This window comes from Sceloporus occidentalis, unplaced genomic scaffold, assembly GCF_023333645.1.
Source record: "Sceloporus occidentalis isolate IW3139 unplaced genomic scaffold, rSceOcc1.0.p SCAF_7, whole genome shotgun sequence".
Lineage (NCBI taxonomy): Eukaryota > Metazoa > Chordata > Lepidosauria > Squamata > Phrynosomatidae > Sceloporus > Sceloporus occidentalis.
In genome coordinates this window covers 42,236,627-42,259,917 of record NW_028316987.1, presented here as the reverse complement: position 1 = coordinate 42,259,917, position 23,291 = coordinate 42,236,627, and the positions used below count along the sequence as shown (strand labels likewise).

General features: G+C 40.3%; 1 protein-coding gene across 5 annotated transcripts in view; it reads right to left on the bottom strand.

Moving 5' to 3' along the window:
* The window catches only part of MYRIP (myosin VIIA and Rab interacting protein), a 194,671-nt gene extending 174,669 nt beyond the window's left edge, over positions 1-20,002 (bottom strand). For 4 of the 5 annotated variants that reach the window (XM_089532736.1, XM_089532739.1, XM_089532738.1 and 1 more), the window contains exons 1-2: positions 19,840-20,002; positions 132-281 (exon numbers count right to left, since the gene is read on the bottom strand). In XM_089532736.1, coding sequence (XP_089388862.1) covers positions 132-241 — 110 coding nt within the window. In that variant the 5' untranslated portion in view covers positions 242-281; positions 19,840-20,002. Of the gene's footprint in view, positions 1-131; positions 282-18,958; positions 18,998-19,839 lie in introns of those variants that run through there. The other variant, XM_089532737.1, reaches the window with a different exon arrangement.
* Between the last annotated feature and the right edge of the window lie 3,289 nt (positions 20,003-23,291).

Here is a 23,291-nt window from a genome sequence, read left to right as displayed (position 1 = left end):
ATGTGACTGTCCTTATTGTCAAAGACAGAAAAATCACCTGATGCCTAAATAATCATATCTATTTTCAAACTATAGACAGTAACAATATGAAATGCATACATCAAAATCTCTAGATATTCCACAGGTCTTACCTCAGTCTATCTTCTTCTTTCTTGCGGAGGGTGAAATCTCGTTGGACTACCTGAAGGACATGTTCAGCTTCATCATCAGTCAAGCTAGATAAGTCCAGCTTCCTCCCCATGATTAGTTCTATCCTCAGTGCAATCAATCGGCTGAAGAACCTAACACCACAAGAGAGAACAAAGGCATGGAGATGAAACTATAAATACTGCAGGACTTCAGCAAGCTTCTAAGATAAAATAATTTAAACTAAAGTAATATTCTCTTCGTACACTGTTTGATGACCAAAACAATAACTTCTATCATTCTTCTATCATTCTCAAGACAATGAGCTGAATATAGGATCAATGTTCATTTTAGACTTAGTTTTCAGAGTCAAACTACATGGAATATTTTGTCCTAAAATTGCCTAGGTTTTCCTTAAGACAAGACTCCATAGATTCCATACAAGCTTTTACAAATGTAATATGAAGAACAAAGCTCAGTTCTGTCCCTAAAACTACTGTACTCAACTCTGACTATTCCATTAATGCTATTGGGACAGCTCAAGAGTAAATACTTTCAGGCTTTGCTCCTCAAGAACATCCATTAGTATGTTCATTCATAAAAAGGAACAAATCATCATATACATGGCAGTCACATGTCTAACAAAGATGTAGAAAAGAAGCTGAAATGACGTAGAGTCTTCCAATGTATCATGAAATTGTCAAAAATAAGAATACTATATTTTCTGATTCCAAGTCCCTAATTTTGTTTTCTACAAGGTCTACTAATTTATGTATAGCTGATAGGAGGCAACATCTTGGGTTACCTTTTGAAAGCTGCTATGAGTAAGGCTGGACTTTCTCCTGCCATGTATTGATAGCAATTTATTCCCTCCGGAGAACTGCTTCATCGTCTGTTGCTGTACTTGAATGACTTACATCAAACTTCACCTACAAGATCATGATTTCCCAGGAAGTGAACTGCAGCTTTCCAGAGAACAACAGAGGTCTGTACTTCTGCAGACCTTGATCCAAAGAAGCCAGAACAGTTTTAAGGTATTAATTATGCCTTGAATTTACAGAATGCTTCCCAGGGTTTGCAGTGGCAAGTTTACTAGAAGCAGATTAAAAAGCAGGTGATTCTCTTGGGGGGGGGGGGGGGTCTGAACATAATAGAACAACTTTGCAATAATCAACAGCTGCTAAGTCTTGTTCAGATGACCTTTTACAATCAAATTGCTTATGAATTTGGTTAAAAAAAAAGCTGGTTAAGGTTGCTGAAATTACCTTTGGGAGCTCAGCTACAGAGCCCGAAAAGCTACAGCAATAGCATCCAATGTGGTAAGAGTGAGGCAGAGTTGCAACAAAGTGGAAGTCAAAGTAAAATACAAAGTGAATGTGGAATTCATGGAAGTTAAAACAATTCCAGAAAGATCAACAACAAAAAATCTAGGGAGGACAAAAGGAACACATTTTTCTAGCTAAAATTTCATTATCCTTCTTTGAGGCCCATAGACAGTCCATAAGACTGAGGTCAAGGCCACTATTATCTTATATCTCTGCTCTCTCCTCCTCAAAATAAAGCCCTTAGGTAACATTGCTCTGGCGCCAATGAAATATATCCCTTGGCATCCCTCATGTGCATGAACAATTGAATTGTAGCATCTTGAACTCCATATGCTTTATTACAAAGCAGATGCTAAAAACTACAGCACAAGCTTACAATCTCAGCAGAATCATCTGCAGGGGCAGAAATTGTATATATTGTTGTATTTTTAAAAGGTTGTAAGCCACTTTGATTGCGGTAACAAAAGGCAAGATATAACTTAAAGTTTTCTTTCTTTATTTATTTTATTATCTGGTTTGTGCCATAAAATACAGAGATAACAACGTAATAGGTACTGTTCATATTCACTTCAGTAACTTAATAATTTTGGACATACGACAGACAGGAATAGGCAACTGCATAGGAGCCAATCTCCACAAACCCCAGCCAGCACACCAAAATATTTGTTTTTCTTCAGACAGTGGAACACACTCCCTAAGAGTGTAATGAAGTCTCCTTCCCTGGAAGTCTTTAAACAGAGGCTTGATGGCCATCTGTTGGGGATGTTTTGATTGAGAGTTCCTGCACGGCAGGGGGTTAGACTGGATGGCCCTTGCGGTCTCTTCCAACTCTACGATTGCATGATTCTAGAATCCCTCTCAAAATGGTAAACAAAAGTGATTATCATGAATCTTTCTCTTGTCATTTGTAGAAGGAATCTGACAAGAACAAGAATACAAGGGGGTTCAAGCATTTGGTGATCAAACATCTCAAAAATATCAATTTTTATTTTATTTTTTTACTGGGAGGGTTGAGAAGCTATCAGAATTTGCAGGATGCTTAAGAGGTCCCAAAGGTGGGGGGTGACACATAGCTGATGGACTGTGTTTTCCTCACTCCTCCATTAGATGTATGCTAGATTAGAAGATCTCCCTGGATGACTTTTTAAATAAATAAATTTTATTTAATTATTTTTACATATATACAAACAGTGTTGCATAAGCTGCCTTCCCCACTACCGCACAGCTTGATAAGAGTATAGAATCGATAAACTATTAACAATTAGTAACTTACATTTAATATGTGGGATATGAATTTAATTACATTATTGACTTCCTTGTACTCTGTATTCCCTTTAACCTTCTCAAGCAGAATTTCCCAACCCAAGTTCCAAGCTGCCACCTTTCTTTCTCCAGTATATTTCAATCTTCTATCCCTAATAATATCAAACAGCAAATTATCTGCCAAATACTTGTCTACTTTGGACACTTTCCAATTTATATTTCCATCCTGATACTATCGCGGCCTGTGTTGCTTTTAATATATACTTTACTGCTTTCTCTTCATTATTATTCATTCCTTTTTCTTCAAATTTAATGTTATACATTTCTTTTTATTTAAACGAACATCCTTGCCTGTAATTTTATTCATCTCTTTTAACACTTCACCCCAAAACCTCTGAATACACAGACAATCCCACCACATATTTATGTAGAAACCCTTGGACCCACCGCAGTGTCAACATTTAGCTGATAATTTTTTATTAAAAAGTGCTAATTGAGAAGGAGTCCTGTACCATCGCCCTATTAATTCCATCTGTTGCTCTCTTATTCTAGTATGCTTGTTTCTCTTAACTCCTTGTATCCACACTTGTATATCTTCCCCTGTTAAATTTAAATCTCTTTCCCAAACTCCATTCAAAATATCTATGATTTTAAACTAATGCTCTAATATCACTCTGCATATAAGTCCAATGATACTTTTGTCTTCATTTATCATATTTTTGATGATCCTTTCCAATGGTGTTGTGTTATTTTCATATACAGTATTTAAATAGATAACATAATGAGAGCTCTGATACTAGTAAGTGTTTCCCATCCCTGAAATGTATTTCATTTCCTGCTTAGATTTACCATTATTTGATTAGAGTGAGGAGACCAGCTGTTAGTATCCTCAGCAAATGTCCAAATTAAAAGAATTTTAATGCTCAAAAATGACCTAAATATTTCACTTTGACACCACAAATTATGCCAAAATTTTATGAACCATCAAAGAAAAGTACTTGAGCGAATGCATTTTCATCATCACACAAGTAAAATATAGCCATAACAATTCCAGAATATACAATAGTTTTTTCTTTTTAATTTTAAACCTACAGTCTCAGAAAAGTATCATTACATAAGGGAACCTATCAGCAAACAAGGAGAAAACATTCCAGTCAGAAAAAGATGCAACTTACCAGCCACACCAAGAAAAGTCTGCCTGTTCTCATGGTCACATGAAATAAACACACTGCAGTGTTCTCGCTAAGAAGAGCTTAAGGAGAAATATCTTGTTTTGATTTTATTAATACAGAAAAGTTGCTTTCCCCACTTCTTCATTCTGCTTCTTCAATTTCTCAACCTTAAATTGCCAAAGACATTCCACAACACCAGATCCATTTTAAAATAACCATCATTTATCTTACAGGAGCAATGAAAAGCCTTTGTATAAAATGGTATTTTTCAGACTGTGATCTGTGGAACCCCAGTGGATCTTCAAAGTTTTACATTCAATTCCTCTGTGAGAACATCAGTTAACTACAGCCAATTTCTTCCCATTTATCATTTGCTCTGTACTGTTGATTTCCTTCCATGTCCAGCCACAGAAGGCAGAGGATGTTCTAGGCTGGGTGCACTATTAGTTCATACTACAAGATAGTAAGCTCAGCAGCTTCCAAAATACTGACTTTACATTCTTGGGAAATCCTGATCCTTCCTGTACCATACTTGTCCCTGAAAAATCAGATTGACCAGAAAGGTGTCTTGCTCCTATAAAAAGTATTCTGGTTTTGTTTGTTTTTTGCATCATATATTCTTTAAGAATTGAGGGGGCTGAGTGTATTTAGTCTCTGTTAAAGGAGATGTAAGTGGAAGTACTAACAGTCAAGATCATGCTGGTTTGCTCACAAAGATGCTATAGTGGTGAGGATACTGGGCCCACACATCTCTTTAAAAAAAAGTGGGGTGCAAGAAGTCTGATGTCTAGTTCTGGACACTCAATTTTAGGGATAGGTCAGAGCAAGTTTAAGGGCAACAAGGATGACAAGAGGTATAGAGAACAAAATATGTGAGGAAAGGCTGAGGGAGTTGGGCATGTCCAGCCTGGTGAAAAGCGATTATATAGGCCCGTTACAAACGGGCCGTTTTGTGCGTGCAGAGTGCGCACTAGGGTTAGAAAGGGGCAGTGCTTCTGTACCCCCTACCCCTAGTGTGCACTCTGCACGCACAAAATGGCGGCGGCCATTCCACACGGCCGCCGCCATGAGGACATCACGACCGTGCCGCCTCTATATGGGGCAGCGCGGACGTGACATCCTCGCTCCGCGCCAGGGCGCATAATATGCCCTTTTTGTGGAGCAGGAAGGAGCTCCGTTTCGGAGCTCCTTCCTGGTTTGGTCTGCTGGGCGCAGCCTTCAGACGGCTGCGCTCAGCGGACCAAAGGAGAAAGGGGCCAAGCGGCCCCTTTCTCCTCCTCCCTGCCGCTGCGGGGTGTCCTTGGGGCTTGAAGCCCCAGGGACACCCCCTTCCAGGCTGCGGGGAAGCATGTTTTGCCGCTTCCCTGCAGCCCGGAAAGCGGCGGATCGGGGCCTCAGCGGCTGCCGTTCTGGCCACTGAGGCCCCGATAATCCAGGGAAAGGGGCGGGTGCAGCCCGCCCCAAACGGGCGGTCTGTAATCCGCCATAATTGCTCTCTTTAAATATCTAAAGGGCTGTCTCTGAGAGGAAAAAATATGTTTGTTCTCTAGTGCCCCAGAGCGTAGGACCAGATGTAATCGTTTTACGTTAAAGGGGGACAGATTTCAACTGAATACTGGAAGCAATTTCCTGATAGTAAGAACAATCTGACAATGAATCAATTACTTAGGGAGGTGGTGGAGTCTTTTTCTCTTCAAAAAGAGGCTAGACAACTAACTGCTAGGGATGCTACAGCTGTATTTCCTGCATCTTATGCGAGATTGGACTCAATGGCCTCTAAAGCTCCTTCCAACGCTATGCTTCTAGTCTAGGTGTGGAGAATGTACACCTGTGGGAGCGCTTACACAGAGCTGCTGTCTCTCCTTCATGCACTTCTCTCCCCTTCCATTCCAATCTGTTTCCAGTCTTTATGGTCATTACCCATTTTCCTACAAGCTTCTGGTTTTCTCCACTTCCCTCCCCCTTTACCTTCTCTTCACTCTCCTTCCTAGTCTCTATTTTTGTCTTGATTTCCCTTCCCTCAGTATTGCTGGAATGTGAACGAAATAAAAGCAGTCTTCAGGAGCAAAGCTGAATTATGTTTTTAACCTCCTTCCCAACTCATCAATTATGCTCCATACTGTTGGCATTAAAACTACTCAACAATCTGCAAAAGTAAAGCTGGTTTGGCAGACACATGTTAATCCAGCTTTGCACTGGCAGACTGTTGTATTGAATAGCTTTATTCCAGTCCTAGCAATAGTAAGTGCAACCACTAGTAAAACCAGCCTGTCAACTCCAACTTTGCTCTTGAAGATTGTTATTGGGATGGAGAAGAATATAAAGCTCTAGTTCCAAGTAGTTACACCCAAAGGTCTTCAGGAACAGTGTGTGTGAACGAGAATGAGTGGGATCATGTGGAGTGAACTGTCTCTGTAAGAGAACAGATTGTTCAGTATTTTTAATACATTTGTTGTGTTTACTTCTGGAAATACATGATAAGTAGAGATGAAGATTTTTACAGTATTTAAATAGTTCTGTTACCTAATCATTCTAATAAATGCATATTGCAAGTGATTAACTACATCATCCCAGGATCCAGAACAAACTTTATCAGGAGCACAGTTTGCTTGTTTTTATTCAATATATAGTCAGACCTCTGTATCCACGGGGGAACCGTTCTGGACACACACATCTCGCACAGATATCAAACTCCGCATATGCTCAGGTCCTCTTTTTCTTAACAGTGGCAAAGTGTGTGCCACCACTAAGAAAAATGGGGTCTTGCTGTCTGCAGACTGTCTGCAGATGGTTAACTCCATAGATGGCAAGTCTGTTGATACGGAGGGCGGTCTGTATAGTATGTGGTAGAATTCAATTATATAGCCTGGTTACGTCTGTAGAATCAGTATGTAGAGAGATCTTGTAGCACCCTTGAGACTAACTGAAAGAAAGAAGTTGGCAGCATGAGCTTTCATAGATTTCAATCTACTTCCTCAGATGCGTGAGCAAACAGACTATGAAAGTTCATGCTGACAATTTATTTCAGTTAGTCTCAAAGTCTACAAGATCTCTCTACATACTACATAGTATGTATCATGCGTGTGTGTGTATATATATATATATATAATTAACTAATTTGGGGCTTCCCTTCATACAATATATAAATATAAAGATTTCATTAATAATGTTTATACTGCACTGTTACCTTGGATTGACTGCCATACTCCTTACACATTCACATCTATGTCCCTATTTTAAATCTGAAAAGTTGGAGGTTATGCATAGATTGTGTAGCAGAAATATAGGGTGTCCTTAGCATCCAAATCCATTGGAAAAGGAACCCACAAGGCAATAGTAAACTGGAAAATAACTAGTCTAGAAATTTTTTTAATATCGAACCACCATCTATCTAAAAATAGAAGTGAAGCCAGTTTGTGACCAACCCCTTGCTACACTTGAAACAAATATTCTTTCTGTTTGTGTAGCAGTTGTAACCTTACTATAAACAGGCTGCACAATTCATAATCTTCAAGAAGTGTAATTAGCATGCAGAATTTCATTTTCTTTTTATGCCCATAAAATCAGACAAAAATTCACAAGCAAGGCGCTGCCATGGGCACAGAAGAGGTGTGAAGTCAACATAAGCTTGTTTGTTTCTCTTCTTGTTATATTTATAGCCTTTCTTTCATCCATCATGGAACTCAAAGCAAAAAGCAGCCTCGCAACCAAGACCTGAGCAGAATTGAACCTTCTTCGTTTCCAATTAGGATGCCATACTACGTGCTCTTGCAATGTGCTCTCAGATTTATACTTTCTCTAAAACAGCTCAGGAGAGTGGGAACTTTTTGTTCAAGTTCAAGGAAGTGGAATCACTTTTTTAAAAATATATAAAACAAGAGGTTTTTAAAAAAAGAGTAACACCCTTGAGGTGTTATTCTTTTTTTAAGAACCTCTTGGTTTTATATATGTAACATCTTGTCTGACTAAGAAGCCCATGGAGCTTCAAAAGCTTGCAAACAAGTATATTGGGCATTTCGGTTGGCCAATAAAGGTATCACTGATGGATTTTTGTTTGTATTTGTTAAATGGTCAACACAGCTACCCCTGAGTGTTTTCTGTATTGTGAGATACTGTATTGTAGCTGCAACAATACAGCCTGTGGACTGAGACTTTAACCAAGGTAAAACAATTTTTTCTTCTTAAATTTGGACTGAATTTGCATGTTTTACCTCTACATTATCAAAATGTTCCTGATGCAAAAACATGGAGACTTCTTGAGGAATCCATTGTTCCCTGCCTACAAAGAGGCCTTTGAGCTCACTGGAATGGAGACATATTGGATTGCTAAAGAGAGGTCCCTGTTGAGATGCAAATGGATTTTAAATTTCCTGGACTTTGAAAATCTCCCAATTGCCCCATGGCCAGAAGGAGGAGGAACCTGCCTGAAAAAGATATCCTCCCTATCATAACATCTTTACTAAAGACTGAAACAACATGCAGGCATCTGACTGACCTCTCCATTCATTTTTTTTCTCCTGTGGTTTGTAACATCTTGTCTGACAAAGAAGCCCATGGAGCTTCTAAACCTTGCAACAAGCATATTGTGCATTTCAGTTGGCCAATAAAGGTATCACTGATGGACCCTTGAGGTTCTATCTTTATTGAGTCTGGTCATGGGTTTGGAGGATTAGCAATATCACCTTGCCTTTATTTCCAGCACAACCTTTCAGGTGCCATAGGAAAGGAGTAAAACCAGCCTTAGAAGATGGCAGGAAATCCAGCATGTTGGTTTTGCTATCTTAAGAGAGCAAGTAACCAGTTAAAAATGAAAACAGAGGAAATAACCAAAATAGTAAAAGCCTTTAAAGCACTTTCTGAACATAGTCCCCTCTGCAATACAAAGCAGATACAGAAAACACTAATTTTCAGAAAACGCTAGAAAAATGGGATGGGGTTTAAGACTAATTGCATATTATTTTTTCCTTCATTAAACTTTGTTAATCAGTTTCATTTTTCAAGCCATGATTTTATGATTTCATGTATTTCTAAATGTAGACTAGTTGCTTTTACGTACTACAGAGGAACGAGGACTCTGAAGCAGGCAAGGAGCAAGACTGAGATTCTGTGTCAGCCAAAGCCATGTTGCAGAAGAGACTCTCCTGAGCATCTTCCAAAAACAAAAATAGGCTTTATTACTTTTGGGTTTTCCCATTTTCTTCTCAGTCTCTGAATTTACTATCACAGGTGCTTCAAAAATCATCCAGAAAAAGAAAACAAACAGCATTAAAACAAAACTCAGAGAGAGACATCTGTGACTGCAAGTCCTCTCTGCCCTTGACCTTGATCTTTTGATAATGAACATATTGTGAATACCACAACGTATGTAGAGAGAAATGAAGAGGAGGAGACATGAAAAAAATTGGTTGAATGCATGGATGCAGAATCCATAGATATGGGGGAACAACTGTACAAGCTTCAGTATATAAATCACATTTGGGAATGAAAAATATTAAATTATACTGTCACGCTAACAAGGTAAGGTGTCAGTCATTTGTTCTCGTCATGCGCCTTCAAGTCATTTCTAACTTATGGTGACCATAAGGCAAACCTATCTTGGCAAGATTTGTTCAGAGGTTTGCCACTGTCATCCTCTGAAGCTGAGAGCATGTGTCTTATTTAGTTAATACACACACAATTCCAGGCCAGTCATTGATGAATCTCTAGTTATGGCAGAAAAAGGAAAAGGCAGTATAACTAGGTCTGGATTTAAATAAATAAATAAATAAAGCCAGGACAGGGAAGCAAAGGGCTTTACCACAAGCCCAGTTCTCGCCACAATCATGCTTCTCAATGAATACTGAGTATGCCCATTTGTATTCACTGCATCAGAACCTATCTTGACAACTCAGCAACTGCTACCACTGTGTTCTCTTCCTGAGCTCCCCTTAATCCCACCTCCCTGCCCTATGACTTAGGTAGCACTGGGGATGTTTAGCCTGGAGAAGAGAAGGTTAAGAGGTGATATGATAGCCCTGTTTAAATATTTGAAGGGATGTCATATTGAAGAGGGAACAAGCTTGTTTTCTGCTGCTCCAGAGAACACAACCCGGAACAATGGATGCAAGCTCCTGGAAAAGAGATTCCACCTCAACATTAGGAGGAACTTTCTGACAGTAAGGGCTGTTCGACAGTGGAACAAACTCCCTCAGAGTGTAGTGGCGTCTCCTTCCTTGGAAGTCTTTAAGCAGAGGCTTGATGGCCATCTGTCGGGTATGCTTTGACTGAGAGTTCCTGCATGGCAGAGGTTTGGCCCTTGTGGTCTCTGCCAATTCTACAATTATATTATTCTATTTTTTTTTTAAATCACTGTTTTGCACAATTCCAGGGCTCTGCTACTGTAACTGAAGGGTTTTTTCAATAGAAAAAAATAAAGGTAATTGGGCTGCTTAGGAATAGTGAGAGAGAGAGAGGGCGGAGGGGGAGAGGAGGATACAATGACACTATGTTACTGTCAATAATGCAACAGCCCCAGCAATATTTTGCACCTGGGGACTAGCATGGTTGTGAGTTCATTGAGAGTTCCCTATTCAACGAAAAGGGATGCCCTAAGCGTGCTTCAGGGATGCAGCAGTTACAGGTCGGAGGCAACCTCATGCAATAGGTATCACCAAAGCAGGTTCCCCCCCCCCCGGGTTTAATCACAGTTTAAAAGCCATGTGTACTGAACTCCAAAGACTCAAAACAACTGCTCAAAGCAGAGCTCTTTATCTGAAAATATCACATGCCCACTGTGTTTCAGAATATCGCCTTCTTCAGGATGAAGATATTCTGATTTATATTCCTTCTTTGGCTATGATGTCATTAGAAGACATACAAGAAGCTAACAACTTTTAATCCATTGCACTTTAGAAATCTGGGAAATGTATCTGTGCAGTTGTGATTACTTTTAGAAACTTCCATTTCAGAGGGCTAGTGTGGTGTAGTGGTTAGGGAGTCTTGGGTTCGAATCCCTGGTTGGCCATGAAAACCAAATGTGTAACCTTGAGCAGGTCACATTCTCTCAGCCTCAGGGGAAGTCAAGGGCAACCCCTCTTTGCACAAATTTTTCCATGAAAACCCTTGGGATTACTATAAATCAGAAATGGCTTGAAGGAACACAACAACAACAACATGTCTGCACTAAACCCGCTTCTTGTCTTGGTAATAAGCTATCCTGGGGGTGGAGGTGGGTTAAGTACAAACAAGAAATTAATCTTTGGGCACTCAAATCTATCATATCACTTACATTGTCTTGATGTGTGGGTACCAGCATTGTTTGGATACCAGTGACAAATTCCCATGCTCCACCCAGCCAAAAATGATTAAAGAACATCCATATCATTATGCTCAAACTGCATCCTCAAACCAATGAAAAGTTCTAGGGATGTAGTGTTTATTTGGTTTTGGTTTCCTTTGGAAGAAGGTATTATTGGAGGGCTTTTACAATATTAAAATTCATTTTCAAATATACAGGTTAAGGATAAGTGGACACATACAGCTTCAAAATATAACAGCAAATTCTACTGTACACCAACTGGCCTAAATCCAATTGTTAGTCCCAACTAAAGTAGACTTGTTCAATCAATGCAGTTTGCATAAGTGTAGACTTACCATTCAGCATATGATTTACTGGGTCTACTCTAATTGTAATTTGGCAATTAAATAGAAAACGAAATCTCCAAAGGAAAGCAGCATCTTTCCACAGCATAATATGCCCCCAAATTAGTTCAGATCCTAATTTACATCTTCTGTCTTACTCCTAATTTAAAACTGTCATTTCTTTGGACTACTAACTTTTCTTTTGATTCTTCTTCTATTCAAACTACTGCTGAATGACCCAATATCAAAGCAACACTCTTCTAACAATTTGCTTGAACTGAAACAATTCAACTGAATATCCCAGGTGACTGACAATCCTTTATTAAAAACAAACAAAACTTTTAACATATTAGATTTATCTCATTATATTATAGTATGAAATCTGATGAAGTAAAATTCATGTTATAGTACTTTTGTTAGGCTGAAATGCAATTGTTATTTTCAACTAGAATAGATCCATTAAATCATTGGGAACTCAGAAAATCAACACTTGTCTAAATTCCATTGATTCAATGCATCCACTCAAGTAGTACCTAAAAACTCAATATGGGCCTTAGTCTCAAGTACTATGTGATTCTTTGCTACAAATGATCAACATGACCACGCGGTCTCTAATGTTAAACATTCTGGCAAACTACTTCCTTAAGATAAACTCACAGTAAAAGTCCCACTCCCAGAAATGCAACAATAATTCATCTTTTTAAAATTGTAATTAAAAACATTCACAAAGTTCATGCAATTGTGCCTGAAGACAACTGGAACTCAAGCTCATTATGAAAGAGGATACTGTTGTCCTGTAGGATTTTACTTAGTAATTTCTCTTTCTTTATATTTAATTCTGATAATCAGACTCCAAAAATGAAAATAAGCACAGGTTGAGTATCCCTAATTGAAAAATCCAAAATACTCCAAAATCCCCCCCCCCCAAAAAAAACATGAATAGCTGAGATAGATTATCACACAGGAAAAAGGACATCCTGTTCCTGTCCTTATCATACAATCATGCGAAGATTATCAGACAACGTCACGCTTATCTAGTCATTATACCATCACTGAAGTGGAATTATCTGCTATCACATGAAAGACTATCAAATGACATTGTGCTTATCCCGTCAGTGAAGCAGAATTGCCCTGTCATTTTTCATTAATGGAAGTTTCCGTTATTCAAAAGTGACAGGACAATTCCACTTCATTCACGGGATAATGATGGGATAAGCGCAATATGTGTGATAGACTTTTACACAATCATGTGATAAGGACAAAAGCAATCCTCTTCTCTCCGTCCTTTGTCCCCCCATCTGATAATCTCCATAGACACGTTTGCTTTCTGATGGCTCAATGTACACAAACTGTTTCATGCACAAAATTATTAAAAACATTGTATAAAATTAGTTTCACACTAAGTATATAAGGTGTATATCAAAGAAAAGAATTTCTTGTTTAGACTTGGGTCCCATCTCAAAGATATCTCATTATGCATATGCAAATATTCCAAAATGTGAAACACGTTTTGGCCCAAGCCTTTCAGATAAGGGATACACAATATGTATGCATGGGAGTAATGTAATGACATGCTCACTCATGCACAGTGTGCCCTTCCCTTACATGGGATACTTCTGAACCACCCGCCCCCCACCGAGTAAGGGAAAAACGCATATGCTTGAGCCCCATTGGAAATAATGGGGCTCATTCGTGCTGCACACGGCCCGTTACTTCTTCTGGGGTGCACCAGGGGTTTTCCAGGAAGCCACATTAGGCACGCCTGCGTATAACGCGGGTGCACTATATGTATCTCTTCCCTACAATAAATAATCTTATACACACAGTGCCAATAAGTTTTATCATTATCATCATTATCCAAAAGTATGTGAGGTACGAAACCTAAGGAAAAAACTAGACAAAAATTCCTATCTTTTTTGTGATATTTCTATAAGTTTTAATTCATTGATACTGTGGAATGACGGCTTTGGTGCATTCTTGGTACCGAATATGAATACAGTAGCCCCTCCCAAATTGCAGGGATCTGTTCCACACATACACCCTATGAAAATGGCAAATCACAAATATTCAAGTCCCATTAAAAATAATGGCATGTGAGCCCAAGGCACGTGGCACATTTTATCCTTCCCCGCTTGTCCCTCCCACGAAGAATGAGACCATGGACTCTAAGTCCACATAAAGGGAAGGACGTATGTATAGGGTGTGCAAAAATTATCTTTACAATTTCAATTCTGTTAAATATTTGCAAGTATTACTTATAAAAATAGCAAGAAAAGAGCAGGGCTGAAAATGTGCTACCATCATATACAGCTGTAAGACCAAATTTATTTGAACAGTTTTGCTAACATCAGCAGAATATCAAAGGGTATACCAAAAAGAGCATGCTAGGATTCCCAAAAGTGCAGACTGGTTTTCCTGATAAGAATGGTTGTTTCATACATACTGACTAAAGGGTTCTGCATAAGCACTTATGTTTTAGATCAAATAAGCATAATAAAAGACACCTAATGCCAGAATTCCAGTAGAATTACATTGATATCACAAGCAAATAAGCTAATTCCAATTACTTAGGGTCTGGATGTCACTTTCAAAACCACAAAAGGTTTCTAAGCATTTTATAACTCCAGCACACACACCCCTCGCAGCTAATGCTAGAATCCCAAGTCCCCTGGAAAGGATTCTACCCAAACTTATCCCTATGGCCAGAAATCAAATAAAATTTGCATTAGGATCACTAACTGAAAACACACACACACACACTTTTCTATCTATATTGACATATTTTAATACTGTGTCTTACATTGGTTTTTCATTTCTCTCTCATTGTGCCTTATTACTAACATCACAACCTATTCTCATAAGCAAGTTGCTTTTCCCTGCTCCCCTTCCAGCTCTCAAAAATATCCTTTTTAGGTGTGCTTAACCAGAACTATATAGAGTATACATTATTCCAGTTGAGGTCATATCATGGATTTGAAAACATGCAATGTAACTGTGATGGCAAACCTATGGCACACATGCCAAAGGCAATACCATTTGACTCTGCACCCAGCAGAGAGAAGGTGGGAAAGGTGCGGGGGGAGAAGGGGGAACAGGTGCGTGTTATGGTGATGGTGTGCCTTCAAGTCATTTCCAACTTATGGTAACCCTAAGGTAAATGTATAATAGGATTTTCTTGGCAACATTTGTTCAGAGGTTTGCCATTGCCGTTTCCTGAGGATAAGAGCTTGTGACTTGCCCAAGGTCACCCAGTGGGATTTATGGTTGAGCAGGGTATCAAACTGGTTTCCAGTAGATGTCTGTCTCCGTGTGAAGCTGCGAGTTTTTATTTTATTTTATTGCTCTAGAACATTTGTTTACAACTTTTCATTTTGAAGGACCATATCTCCCTGTAAGAACCTATCAGGGTTTTAAGATCATCCAGAAAGGCCCTCCTCCCTGTCACACCACCTTTTCAGGCTTGTTTGTGGGGAAAAGGGAGAAGTCCTTCTTGGTGGCTGCTCCTAAACTTTGGAACTCTCTCCCAAGAGGCCAAGATGGCTCCATCCTTGCTGTCCTTCCAGCAGCAAGTTAAAACATTTTTGTGCCACCAGGCTTTTACAGATGGTTGAGACTGGGCTTTTAATGCTCTGTGGTGCTGGATTTGAAGGTTTAAAGGGTCTGTGTATAGTTTTATTTTTATTATTTTAATGCTTTACTGTTTTAGGATTTTTAACTGTTTTAATATATACTGTTTTTAAACACTTTTATCGTTTAAAGTGCATTTCATTATTTTAATGAATTATGGGTTTTAATAGTGTACTAGTTTAATTCCATTTTAATGCCCACTTTTGTATGTTTTAACTGGTTTTTAAAAAAATTTGTAAGCTGCTTTGTATTCCAAATGTGAGAAGAAAGTGGGATATAAATATAAATGTAATAATAACAATAACAATAACTCCTCCAGTTTGGACTGATCTCTTTCACCAGTTTGGAGAGATTCTCCTCTTCACAATCCATTTTTATACTCAGAACTCTAAATAATTTAGCATCATCAGGAAACTATTCACTTCAGGTTTTATGTTGCTACACCTCAAACATGGTAGATATACATACAATATTTTACATTTTCTTTTGAAAGTTTCCCCCCCAGTGCTACATGTCTCACAACTTTTGCTCCAAAGCAGTTTTCTGGAGGGGAGTGGTTCTTTGTATTCGCTGAAATGTGTCTTACATAGTTTTTTAATATCCTGCCTTTTTCCTGAGTCCAGTTTTCCCCTCTCATTGATGTATTGATTTTATGGTTTAATTTCTACTTATCATTTGTCATTTCTTCATGATTACCACATTGTTAACTGTTTTTGTTCGTATACTACTATTACTATTAATTGTTATTTTAATGCAATGTATTCTCTATTTTCAATGAGATGCAAAAATGCCCTGGCAAGTGTGCAAAATGTATAATGATACCCTACCCCTAAAAGATAGTTCTGGGATCCCTGCCAGCAATGTAGCTCAGAAAAGAGTAAAAACCCAGTTTTATATAAGGCAATTGGAGAGAAGAACATGGGAACATTCACAGCAGTCACACTTTCCTTTCTTATATATGTAGGAGGCTCTATATGAGTACCCCCCCATTAAGTAGGGGCTACTATAGGGTGTCTATGTTCGGACTTCCAAGGGGAAGGGTGCATTAGGCTAAGGGCAGGGAACCTGTGGTCCTCCTGATGTTTTGAATTACAATTTCTAGAAATTTTGGGGCCTTCTGGCTTCTGGGGCTGTTGGGATATCAAATCAAAAACATCCAGAGAGCCAAATGTTTTTCATCCATGTGTTAGGGCTCTAGGCAAAGAAATGCTGACAATGTGCATTAGTTCCTAGAGGACTTTTCTGAAGGCAAGCTATTTGTGCAAAGTGCTGCCTGTGAGTACTCTTTCCTCATGGTTCCTCATCACAAAGATTCACCTCTTGTGAGAGCTAAGTGTGTGATACTGGTAGCTGTGGGATGCAAATGGGTTCCAAGTTCCACCATATTTGTCTTGACAGCAAAGAAAATACATATCAAGTGTTCTACTAACAAATTTCAGAGAAGAGGGCTTTGTTGTGTTATGCAATCAATTGTGTATCTGTTTTATACAACAAAATGAGTTTGTTTGTTTGTTTTTGTTGATTTATATCTCGTTTTGGCTTATGATTTTAAACCACGTGGGCAACTGTAGTAGTTCCAAGGGCCGTTTTTCTGCTTTTGGGATTCTCTAGGAGTCACATGGAATGCCAAAATTAGAAGCAGAACAGACTAAAAGCTCTGTGGCTGATGGACTTTGAAAAATTGATATTTTTGTAATGTTAAACAACCCAGGTGGCCTTGCAACTTATTTAAAAGCTGAATTGCCACACGTTTAAGCAAAAGTGGGTTGCAAGCCATTCAGTCAAAGACAGTGTTCCCTCTATAATACCCTGTCCTCTTGCTCAGCCCAGCATGAGTGGGGTTGTAATCGATGCAAGGAAGATCGTTTTTTACATTTTCACTTTACCACTGAATAAGCTACACCATCAATGAGACTGGGGCCATAGTAGGGAAGAACACAGCCTGTGGCACCTATGCCACCACCATCTTGCCCTCAATGTATTTTATCTACTGTGATGGCATATCCTCACTGGCAGTCTTTCACTGCTGTAACTGAGATATTCCACTGGCATATCTAGAAATGTATCCTGCATTCCACCCAGAGCCGCTGGATTTCTACATTCTGTGCACCACCTTACTAAGGAATAATGAGCAAATCCTGGGTTGTTGGTTTTTTACTCTCAAAGACCTTAGCAGCTGCAGCAACTGAATTTTTTTGCCCATTACCTACATGGAATGCGAAGTGTGGCAAACGGTGAGAACAATCCAACCAAATTAACTATGTTTAAGACACTATTAGGAGCCAGCTTGGTGTAGCAGTTTGAGTGCTGGACTACGACTCTGGAGACAAGGGTTCAAAAAACCCTGCTCTGCGATGGAAATCCTGAGCTTAAGCAAGTTACGCTCTCTCTGCCTCAGAGAAAGGCAAAAACCCTTCTGAACAAATCTCGCCATAAAACAAGCTAAGCCCATGACAGGTTTTGCTTTAGTGTCACTATAAGTCAGAAAGGATTTGCAAGGCACACAACAAAAATCCAATCACAATTATTTCAATGAGAATTCAGCAGGTGCACCAATTTCTCCCAGTGAAATTGATGGAGATTTAAAATGCTGGGTCACAGCCTATTTTAAGTCTGTTTCTGTTGAAACCAAAGGGTCTTGGTGACTCCATTAGAAATCCAACCGTCAAACATTAGCTTTTGAATAACATACAGCAAATTCATCAATGCAATTCCTATAGGTGTTGTTTTAATCCTTAGGAAATACTAAAGAGCTCAGCTGCATTTTAAAGCATTTTGCATCATTCTGTGTTCTAATTTGCTTGTTTTAATTTTAAAATGCACCTCAGCATAATAACACTGTTCTCTTTAATTAATCTGCCTAAGACAAGTTAACTTCTACCAGATGGTATTTTCTTCCATAATTAAAAATGTGCTGTCCTTAAGATAATGATATAGAAACACACACTCCTCCAGTGTTTTTGAAGAGAGCTGCTGTATACACTAGCAAGAGGAATGCAGTGCCACAGCATCATGTTCCTAATACTGTGCATACACTCCATTTACCTTTGCGACATGAAATGATGCGTGGAATAATCTGCACTCCGGTAATGTTGTTTTAATAAATCTGCCAAACTATTCCAGCAGCTGTCCCTTAATTCAGACCTGATTAGTTCTTTAGCGTAAAATAAATCAAATTAGCAAGAAGAGACAGCAACCGCAAGCAGCCAACACTTGTCAGGGCTTCTTCTGACACATGGAAAAGCAGGGCTTGGGTGGCTCCTCTTTACATATTAAGAAAGGGAAAATGTAAGTATACTCGAGTTGTAATTTTACCATCTGTCATAAAGCCACCTTTTTAGTGCATGAAATGCAAAACCAAAATGAACTCTGTCATGATCGCAGACCTAGCAGCTCTTTCTCAAAGATCAAGGGACATCAAGATCAGGAACAAACATCTGGAATAAGCTCTTCTCGAACAGGGCCACATAGCCTGAAAAACCCACAAAAAACTACCAAGTGGCATTTTCTGCCCCGCTCCACATAGATGTGTTAGTGCGAAGACAAGCAAAGGTAGGCAAAAAGGGGAAAGGAAAAAAGAAACAATGGCTAACAACATAATAATTCATCCGAAATAACGGCTATCAGCTTGACCTTTAAAGCAGAGCCACTAGACGGACTGCTTTAAAGTTGTGCATGTTCAATATGAATCCTATGACCCCACTTACCACAGAACCACTCAATGGGACCACCTTCAAAGTCAACACGCAGAAGACTCAGCTGCACAACTTTAAAGCAAATACAATTATGTACAAACATAGCAACCCCCGTAACCCCGTCTCCTACCCTCTCCTTCCATCTTCCCCTTCTTTGCTTCAGGAGAGAGGACCACCTCCGCTCTTCTCAACCCAATCCAGGTGTCATTGAGCATTTAGCCCACAATTTGCCTGCAAAGCCATCTGCAAAGGAGGGGGAATGGCACAATCCCTTTCTCTCTTGAAGCCAAACTCCAGAGGCGAAGTAGTAGGGTTGCAACTGGAGGAAGAGAAAGAGGGCCATCCAATTGGCCACCCAATTTAAGACCAAAAGTGCCCTGAGGCAACAGCAGACCCAATGTAGAATCGTATTGCCAGTCCATTCATTCCTTAGGAGAGCATCTTGGGCAAAGCCAGCCACCAGCTGAGCACTCTGCTGGACCCAGCTCTAACAACCTGGAGCAGGAACTACTACTACCACTACAACTACAACTACCAATACTACTACTACTACTGCCAGCCTTGAATCCCATTAAGGAGGGACATACAGATCCTGGAACCAAATGCAACTACAAAGAAGGAAGGGGTTACCTCCAAAAAGGAACATATTTCTGCAGGAAGCAGCTGCAATCCAATGCACAGTTTTTCCCCCTCTGCAGCAGGCACTGCAATCCAAGAAGGAGGAGAAGAAAATGGGGGGAAAGGGAGAGAAAGAGAGGGACTGGCAGGAAAAAGAAGGGGGCGATGGCCAGAAAGGGAGAGAAATGCACCAAAATGGTGCAGCTGATGCATCTACACTGTATAATTAACCCGGTTTGAGAGCGCTTTAACTGGTGCCACAACAAACGACCATTCCCAGAATTCCCTCGCCTGGAGCAGTTAAAGCGCTCTCAAACCGGGTTAATTATACAGTGTGGACAGACTCCTATGGAGATAAGAGAAGGGGATATAAGGAAAGAAGGGGAGCCCCACCTCTCGCCTCTCCCAAACCGCAGCGTCTGACTGAAGCACAACGGAATAGAGAGCTCCTTCTTCACCCTTCCTGGAAAGGGCAAGACCAGGGTTCTTCCTTCTGGTCTCAAAGCAGCGCCCACCGCAGCTCCTACTGCTGCCGCCTCCTCCTCAGCCGCACTGTTTGCCCTCTCTCTCCCTGCTGCTGCTGCTGCTGCTGCTGCTGCTGACACCTGGCCGGGACTCCAAGCGGCCAATCAGAATAAAGCTCCTGAATGGTGGGGGGTGGAGCTTCTGGGGAATGGGAGGAATAATACGTAATGAAAAATATATCCGCCAGGAGGCGCGCGCCCACGCGCATGCGCACTCTTTTTCCCTTCCTTTCCCTGGATCCCAGTAAAATCGCGGGCTGCTCCTCCTCGTCCTTGGAGTGGGAGGAGTCAGAGCGCATGCGCCAGGGATGAGCGCAAGAGAGAGAGAGAGAGAGAGAGAGAAGAGGTCGTTCGGCACGCGCCTCCGCGCGCGGGCACGCATGCGCGCTCCCTCACTCTCGCTCTCTGATAGCGCTGCGTCCGCACTGCAGAAATAATCTGGTTTAACCCCGCTTTAACGGCCATAGCTCAAAACTAAGGGATTTTTTTTTTGGAACTGTAGTTCGTGGTGGCCCCAGAGCTCTCTCTCTCTCTGACAGAGAAGGCTTAAATGAATGCCTCCGAACACTTTAGTTTCCAGAATTCCCTAACATTGAGCCAAGTGGTCTCAAACCGGGTTATTTCTGCAGTGCAGATGCAGCCACTGAGAAATAAACAATCACCAATTTTAACAGTGATTTTCTACCTTATTTCAACTGTTCTAAGAAATCCCATAGCAGATCAATTCAGTCCTTAAATAATAAATCTTTCGGCTGATATGTGTGAACTCTGTACTTATTCTCTACCACAGTGTGTTCATTTAGGTATAAAATGGTCAGTTTTGCTTGCTTTTATCCTTCATACCTCCATCCCGTCACATCTATTGAGTCTTTCCTTCTGCATATGCATCCGTCCCTCCATATTCACTAGGGTTAGGGGCACAAGACCCCCATGGATGTGGAAAATCAGCAAATAACAAAAACACCATGTTTTTGTGTGAGGGGACCCCTCTAGGAATTTCTAGGTCCTCCAGGGCAACTCTGTGGTCAACATCCAGCAATCATTGGCCATAGAGTTGCACTGGAGGAGCTACAAAGGCCTAGTGGAGTGTCCTCTCTAGGAATCTCTAGGTCTTTCAGTGCAACTTTTAGTTAAAGTTGGCCATAGAGTTGCACTGGGGGACCTAGATATTCCTAGAGAGAACATATTAATAATCAAATCCGCAAATATCTAAGCCGTAAATATGGAGGGATGGGTATAATTTGAATTGACATTCTCACATACCAGTGGCATATATATGTCTGTTCCTGACATCCCTTCCACCAAATGCACCTGAGGAAGTAGACTGAAGTCTAGGAAAGCTCATGCTGTCCATTTCTTTCTTTCGGTTCGTCTCAGAGGTGCTACAAGATCTCTCCACCTCGGCTGGTTTGGTCAAACAGGAAAAACCCTCAGGCAGTCTTCTTGCAGGCCTGAGCCCTTGCACCTCTCATGTTAGAAATGAGAAGGTGAGAAGGGGGTGGCTAGGCCGAAGTGGTGTGAGCGTTTGGACTAGGACTCTGGAGACCAGGGTTCAAATCCCAGCTTGGCCACATGGAAACCCATTGGATGACCTTGGGCAAGTCACACACTCTCAGCCTCAGAGGGTGGCAATGGCAAAACCCCTCTGAAGACCTCGCCAAGAAAAAACCTCATGATAGTGTCGCCTTAGGGTCTCAGAAATAACTTGTGACCACATAATAACAACACTGTATATTAGATTTTTAATTGATTTTTCACCCATCCAAATACTAGCCACTTCTCAAAATCATGAGTAAAATTCCACATAGGGACAAGTTGCCACTCTTGATTTAGAAATCATCATGATCCGTTCTTGTATTTCTTTAGACATTATTTTTGGCATCTCTTCCCTTTGACTTTTTTTAAAATATGCTGCAGGCAAGTCCATATTTGGCTACTTATTGTGGAGATGGCAAGACTCCTAGCCCCAGAATGTATTGTAGAAGATAAACTTTTCACAAGGAGAGTTGTGAATTTGATAGTCTTCTATAAAGAGGCAGCTAATTGCAAAACCTAGCCATGGATTCTGTGCGGGGCCAACTGCAAATGACTTCTGTCATTTATTTCACAGGAAGAGATTAAGTGACCCTCCAGATCTTGTTGGATTGTGAATCTCATCAACCATAGCTAATGGCGACTGGTTATGCAGGTTGCAATCATGAAAGACAAACATATCCCTTTCCTAGTTTATATAATTTCCAAAACACTTCCTTTTATGTGTGTGTTGCTTTCACAACTAATATGTGAGCTAAGTGAAAAGGAAGAAGAAGAATTTGTCCAAGGCTGCAGCATTAACCCTTTATGGAAGTGGAACTTGAACTCTCATGCCTCAGATTTAAAAAATCCTGTCTATGTGCAATGGATTAACCTGCTTTTCTTTGGCACTGATACCTCCATTCCCAAAATACACTGCAAACTGTGATGATGAAACAGATGTTCAGTGCGGCTGTCAGGACTCCTGAAGATCAGCTTCTCTAGGTTGGAAACATACCAAATGTAACCACAACAGGGGAATCCTAAGCAAAAGGGAGCCAAGGGGCTCCACATTTTTGAGGTTTCTACCTCCAAGAAAGGTAAAGCTCGTGGAAGATTTTATGTATAAACCTAAATGTTTTCCCATATGTAACCACACAGAGACTTCTGGGGAAATTCAATGTACTCTACCTAAGAAAGGGTCACTTCACACAGGACAGAGATAGCCTGGATCCGAAACAAAGTTTCTTTGCTGCCATTGCATGGTGTTTATCGTCTTTTGTCCCCAGTCCCCCCATAGGCACGAGAATGGCCTCTGCCTGTATTGATATCTTTCCAGACTATCTGAACTGACAACAGAAATAATACCAGGCAAAATGTAGACCTGTGACTCTAACATCATCACTTTCCTTCTATATGATTTTTAGCATCATTGCCTGATGAAGAAGCCAATGTAGCTTTGAAAGCTTACATGATATATTTTTGCCTTTTAGCTGGCCCAATAAATAAGTTTTGCAGATTTTGATGTTAATGTGTTTCTCTAGGCTGGATTAGAGAGCCACTGTGGTGTAATGGTTTGAATGTTGGACTGTGACTCTGGAGATCAGGGTTCGATTCCCAGCTCAGCTGGGAAACCCCACTGGGTGATCTTGGGCAAGTCACATTGCCTCAGAGGAAGGCAATGGCAAATCTCCTCTGAACAAATCTTTGCCAAGAAAACCACATGATAGGTTTGCTTTAGGGTCGCCATAAGTCGTAAATGACTTGTAGCCACACAACAACAGTAAAGGTAGATTAACCATAATTTTG